At 30.3% G+C, this 6,622-nt stretch overlaps 3 protein-coding genes across 5 annotated transcripts in view; 2 read left to right on the forward strand and 1 right to left on the reverse strand.

The window, feature by feature from the left end:
* LOC110995165 (PH and SEC7 domain-containing protein) overlaps positions 1-3,212 on the forward strand; it is a 33,692-nt gene extending 30,480 nt beyond the window's left edge. For all 3 annotated transcript variants that reach the window (XM_022262191.2, XM_022262192.2, XM_045632027.1), the window contains exon 20: positions 47-3,212. In XM_022262191.2, the coding sequence (XP_022117883.2) occupies positions 47-154 (108 nt within the window). In that variant the 3' untranslated portion in view covers positions 155-3,212. The remainder of the gene's footprint in view (positions 1-46) is intronic.
* LOC110995166 (BRISC and BRCA1-A complex member 1) lies at positions 2,929-4,409 on the reverse strand. The gene is made up of 2 exons (XM_022262193.2): positions 4,211-4,409; positions 2,929-4,146 (listed from the first exon to the last, which is right to left on the reverse strand). The coding sequence occupies exons 1-2, from the start codon at positions 4,255-4,257 to the stop codon at positions 3,366-3,368; spliced, it is 828 nt and encodes a 275-aa protein (XP_022117885.1). The 5' UTR covers positions 4,258-4,409; the 3' UTR covers positions 2,929-3,365.
* A 121-nt stretch (positions 4,410-4,530) lies between these two features.
* LOC110995169 (RWD domain-containing protein 1) lies at positions 4,531-6,529 on the forward strand. Its single transcript, XM_022262204.2, has 5 exons — positions 4,531-4,730; positions 4,952-5,154; positions 5,242-5,385; positions 5,625-5,811; positions 6,161-6,529. The coding sequence occupies exons 1-5, from the start codon at positions 4,661-4,663 to the stop codon at positions 6,271-6,273; spliced, it is 717 nt and encodes a 238-aa protein (XP_022117896.1). The 5' UTR covers positions 4,531-4,660; the 3' UTR covers positions 6,274-6,529.
* Positions 6,530-6,622: the final 93 nt, after the last annotated feature.

Here is a 6,622-nt window from a genome sequence, read left to right on the forward strand (position 1 = left end):
TCAAGTTATCAGTTCCTGCATTTAGTTAACGTGAACATAATTTCAGATAAAAAGATACCGCACGTACGCGTACGTGATGCGTACGCGTAGCGGCGGCACCGGCGCCGAGGAGAGCGCGCCCGCTCTGCCCGAGCGCAACGAGAGGCCTCCGTGACGGGCCATGGCGGTCTTCGCCGCCTGCGTCTTGTGACTGCCGTGTGTCCCCGACCCCACCTACCTGCCCGTAGGACAGTGATAAGTGACCTGTATCGGCAAATATTTTCAATTGTGATTTCATGCTTCCGCCCCAAATACCCAATACGCGTGCCGTATGTCCCAACGTAGGTGATTTACCAAATATCGACTTTGGATCCCAGAATGTGTTGGCCTCATACCCAACCCCACAAGAATAGTCACAAGTAATTGCGCAGTATTTTGTATTGTTATTGTCTGACAAATCAAAATGAGGAGGGAAATCTTGAAATCAAATGTGTATGAACTATAACTATTTGATGCCTATAGTTTATAAAAGTAAGTCATTGTCTATTTTTGGCACGAACCCATTTACATGAATATTAAGAACTTTTCCTGTCTCAACCAATAAATTATCATTAAACTCCTTGGAATGAGGGTTAATTTTTCAAAAATATTTAAACATGTTAAAAATTATGTGAGTCCTTAAAGAAAAGTCAATTTGCAGTGCTCAGAGTTGGGCAATATTATAAAATCAGTGAAACTTCATAAATCATTAAGATGTATGTCATTCAATGTGTATTATGCGTGTAAGCATGTGTAAAGCCGATTTAATTTATTTATTTGTCCTGCGGCGAGTTTTGGCCTAATATGTGAAAATCTTTTCTCTTAAAAATTTGCTCATTATGCCGAATTATATTTTGATATCATTCTTTAATTTTTGCCCTAAAGGCTTTATGTTATTTTTCTTTTAGAACAAAAATATAACTACATACTAGGATGTTTTTATTGAAAATTGTGTATGTTGTATATGGCTAGTGTGATTTTGTCATGTACATAATTGGATGAAGTACTGACATTAAAAAAAAATTTCGAACATATCTCAAGGGGACACGAAAATTATGACCTCTTTAGCGTCATTTTAAATTTGTTTTTGTTATGGTGCAATACTAAATTATTTATTTTTTTAATTTATGTTTCAAAATTCTGTAAGTCCTCCATTTCTTTCATACATTTTGTACGACAAAATTATAAGCTTTGCACCAAAAGCCATAATTGTGCAGAAAATTTAGATAGGAATTAAGTAAGCCAAGAATTTTACTAAATATTCGTATGTGTAACGGTATCATCGAAAGTTTGAGTCAGTTCATTTTAATCCATCAAAAGACTGAATATTATACTCGGCGAGTATACATTCCAATTATACAGCTGATAGGACAACATGGTATGTCCACACTGACGACAAAAGTCTAAGCTTTAAATATCTTTCTAAATCAATGGCAATGTAATACAACTTTTTTAGAGATAGATTGCTGTTTTACTAATTTAAAAAAAAATATTTGTATTATGTTTAATACTACATTTATAGAGATTTACAACTAATTAATAACTGTGCAGGCTTCCTCTTTGTTGTACCCACCGTTATTGATTTGTGAGCTTATTGGGAAACATTCATGACAAAACATTTATTAAATAAATATCTATAAGCTAGGCTCTAGTCAGATCTGGTAATCAGTGTGGATGTACCCTAACACATATAGTCAACATTGCTTTATCGAATTTACGTTAATATTAGGTTCGGGAGCGTGTCATTATAAAAATTACAATTAATCTTAATAGTTAACCTTAAATCACTTAATCACACATCTAGTCCTGTCTTCCTAAACATAGTGTGCATAGATAATGTTTCACCGATACATAGCTGATGAATTATTTATGATTAGATATTAAAGTACATTAAATCATAGAGTATTATGTTAATCTCATGTAATATTTTGCCGTCTTGAATGTGTGTATGATAAGAAAATACTCTCTATGGTTATTATAGGCAAAAATTGAATTGCAAAATTTTTGTGATATTTTCTGTTTAAGCTATGTTTTAGTTGTTACACATGATTTGTAATCTGTATATTCATAAAAAGCAGATGAATAGGATTAGTTAACAAAAATCTAAATCCTGTGCTTGTTCGATCATTCGAAATTTCTCATTTTATTAATCAAACATACTGACTCCATGAAGTGTTTCTACATAATAATCTGCATTAATCCTTTTTGAAAAAGCATATGATCAGAATTGGTTCACTCTTTGGTGTTAGTCATATTGCTTGGGGTTAAACAACAAAATTTCTACTACAGTAATTTCTGTAATACCATTTAAAAAAAGGAGATTGTATTCAAATAAACGATGCCTTGTTAAAATATCATTGTAGGCATGTCTTATTCAGTTACTGGTTATTAAAGTTGATTTTAACATTGAAAAGTCCGCAAAATGTTAATAGGCATATTGAATTGAGAGTATATGAATCATTCCATATTATATTTGTTGCTTACAGCGCACAATTAGTGAGCAAAGACTATGGCTTAAAATGCGCTTTATACTTTAAATATTGTACTCGGTATTATACTAACTTGAATTTGTATTGTAAATATATTTTAATATTGAGACTGATGTGAAGTTATTTCTTTTATAAAATGTCTAAATTTTCAGATACATTGGACAATTGATATTACCTTTTTACTTTTTCGAAATCATTTAAGCTTTATTTATAAATAAATGTAGTGGTATTAAATTGATAGTGCCAGTAAAGTGATATTAGGGCCCTTGTATGTATTTATTATTACTTTAGCACATATTCTACAAATCTTAAGTGTACTGTATTAATGGTCTATGCACCACTATCACATATTTAATATACTGTATAACTATTTAACTATGTGTTAAAGTACCTATGATCATTTATCTATTTTTAAAGAAGGTACTTATTTTGGTGTTTGCAACCTAGACTGCAGAAAACCTAATGGGATCAAATGATTCTCTTAAATATCAAGACAACTCTCCATCTGATTTTCATAAAAGTTTAAATTGTAATACAATGCACCCTTTAATATTGTGACTGCATCACAATTGGTAATTTTGTCCAACAAATCAATGTAAATAGTATATTTTGTATGGTTTATTTACAGGTTACTTTTATTTTTTATTATTTACGACCATGTATAGTTTGATTAAGTTTTGAGTTTTAAATAAAAGATGATTTGTATATCTGATTTCTTATTCATCCTTTTACATAGTATTTGTAGTTATTGAAAATAACAGAGTAAGAGAGAATAAATTAGTTCTTAACATAATGTATTTAATTACAAGCTTTGCAATACATATGTCCTTTAGACAAAGATTAAATTGAAATCTAGAATTAACATCTTGTACCAAAACCATAGTCTGTATTTTTTTGTAATAACCTTTGCAAGGGATGTGCTAATAACTTTGCAATGCTTTCATGGATTTTGGCAGCGTTCCTAGACACCTCAAAGACATAGGAATATCCATTATCTAAATTCTGCAGTGCATCATATATTTCTTCACATTTAAACAGATTACATTCATCTTCATGGGCAAAGAGAATATCTATATAAAAATACATTTGTACTTTTAAGAAGGTCAAATAAGAATCATCTTGTGCTATAAGGGGGACACATTTGGAACGGGCATACAAAACAACCATTCTCACAATATATGGAGGAGGAATTATACATTCTGATTGTTTATACTCGGGTATTTCTACTTCCTGTTTAATAATATCAAAAACATGTTTAAAATCAAATGTTTCTGACACAGATTCCTCAGCATTGACAAAATCAATGGTATGTATGATATCTCTTACATTATTAGTAAAATTTTGAACCAAAAAAGCACTTGCATCCTTTAGTATTATTAAAGCAAATTCAGTTCTTTTATTAATAGTATGCTTTGAATGGATAAAAAAATCTAGAACACGTTTTAGCATGTTTAGAGGTGAAAATGTAGTTCCATCACCAAGGCGATACAATGAATTCTGATTATCACAACAGACATCAAGGCAGACAATAATTTTTTCAGGAACATTTATATTTGGTAGGTTTGGTTTCTGAAAGTTAGCGATTGCTTGTTCGCGTAGTCCTGGATAGTCATCTGTATTTCTGGGTGAACTTGGTTCTCTGTAATAGATAGTTTCTTAGTCGTTTTGTGACATCTAATCTAATTAAAAATAAAAATACATACCGTATTTCGTTAATAACATTATAACTCATGGGATCTGTTGAACTCATAGTTATTATTTCGTTACGACAGTACCCTTATTAAAAATTAATTTCATTAATATTTTCTCATGTGTGTTATTTTATAAATTAAAATTAATTTTTATGTACACAATAAACAGAAAAAAACATTAAACAATACAAGAAAACCGCAGAGGCGGGGGGCCAGGGCGCAGATGAATACTGCTGAATATATTTGATAGTTGATACAGAGTACTAGAATAATTATTTTGTGTTACTGTCAAACCATGACAGTAACACTAAATAATAACAAAGTAAGTGACAAATTTGCCGTTTTTGAAGGCTCGGTCTCACATGTGAACCTAGAACTTCGGCTATTTAATTTATATTTAATATTGTATTGAATGAAATTAAGCTTTACTGTAATTGTTGGTTTAATAGTAAGACAAACAAAATGGATTATCAATACGAGCAAACCAGTGAGATAGAAGCCTTAGATTCTATATATTATGGTGATATGCAAAGTAAGTAAATGTTTCGAAGCAGTCTTGATTATAGTAATAAAGAAATAATTCCTAAAGTAGTTGTTTTATTCGTATCGATACAGGATCGCCCTTTGTAATCTAGTCAACCTAGCTTTTAAATCCTAAATATCTAAAAGTTTTATTAAATAAGAAATTGAGGATTTGTTACTAAAACTTAATGTATATGCTTTTTCATAAATTATAATTTTTTTAAATTACAGCGTTGCAGAATAAGCCTTATCACAAGTTTAGTATTCCTATTAAATCAGAAGGATTTGATGATGGTGATGGTTTGGCATGCCACTTAGTTTTTACTTACACACCTAAATATCCTGAAGAGCTCCCTATTATTGAAGTTGCAAATGAAGAAAATTTTGAAGATGCAGTTGACAAAAATGAAATTCTAAAGCATTTGATGGAACAGGTATAATTATTCCTTATATGCATTTGGCTTATACTTAGTATTGCACACATTTATGTATTATTGACACTGTTACATTTATTTTTTAAGGGTAAAGAAAATCTGGGCATGGTAATGGTGTTCACATTAGTATCTGCAGGACAAGAGTGGCTAAATGAAAAGTGGGACTTTATTAAAAAGCAGAGGGAAGAACAGATTCTTGCTAAAAAGAAGGCTGACGAGGCGGCTGAATTGGTAAATTTTCTTGATTGATAAGCTATCATTTTTAAAGTACATACACAATATATTATGAAAGAAACATGGGTATGATATTTGTATACTCATATTATATATCAATTCAACTGTAATAGAAACAATTTTTGAATTTTGAAGTCAGTAACAAATAAAGAGTAGAATCTTCAGTTTAAATCAAAACTTCTATTTCTTAATAATTAATCAAAATCTAATTTACTATATATATGATATCTTCACAGAAACGATTTGAGGGCACAAGAGTAACAGTTGAATCATTCTTAGCTTGGAGAAAACAGTTTGAGATAGACATGGGTATACCAGCAAAAAGGGAAAAAGAATCAAAAGACAAGACAAAGCTCACAGGAAGAGAACTCTTCCTTAGAGATACAACCCTCAATGAATCTGATTTGAAATTCCTTGATGATGGTAAGTTAATGATGATGGGAATTCCAGTACTTTCCTATACATCTGATCAAATATAAAAAATAATAGTTATTCATTAACATATAAATAATACAATAACGATTGCGTTACCAGCATGTAGTTTTAGTTTCATATTTTTAAAGCAGCCATTCCTGACAGACAGTAGAAAAATCTTGCTTTGCCTTGTAATTTTGCAACTACCTTTACAAGTACCAAGTACAAATACAACAAATTTCTTGCACTGTTCAAAGCTTACATATTTTACAACAAAAGGTTTTCTTACTGTTCTTGGTCTTAATTTATATTATAATGAATACTTAAGCTCTAATAAGGTTGTTTTAAAAACTTGCAGGTGATGCAGTAAAAGTTGACGAATCATTGTTCCAAGACTTAGATGACCTAGATATATCAGATGAAGATGATGAAGATTACATTCCTGGCCAAAGTGACAGTGAAAGTGATTAGCTTTTAATTTTTATTCAGTTGTAAATAAGTTCTCTAACAATTGTAAGTATGTATTTTTAACACCTGTATGTCTTATTGGTCTTATTTAAAATTAGAAACATCATTTGGCATCAGTTAGACTATCACAATTCTTTTTTAAATAAATTATTTATTATTTTATGCAGGTCAACTCTCTAATTCTCTAATCCTTTATTGCATCATTGAGGGTAGATTTAATATGAATAAAACTGTAAAGAAATAAAATCATGTATTATAATTTTAGCTTTTTATTTACACTTCCTCAGAAACTACATGAAAACATTAATTCTATTCAATTAAAAAGCATTGAAACTTAATACATCCATATTCA

The sequence above is a fragment of the Pieris rapae genome, chromosome 2, assembly GCF_905147795.1.
Source record: "Pieris rapae chromosome 2, ilPieRapa1.1, whole genome shotgun sequence".
Classification (NCBI taxonomy): Eukaryota; Metazoa; Arthropoda; class Insecta; order Lepidoptera; family Pieridae; genus Pieris; species Pieris rapae.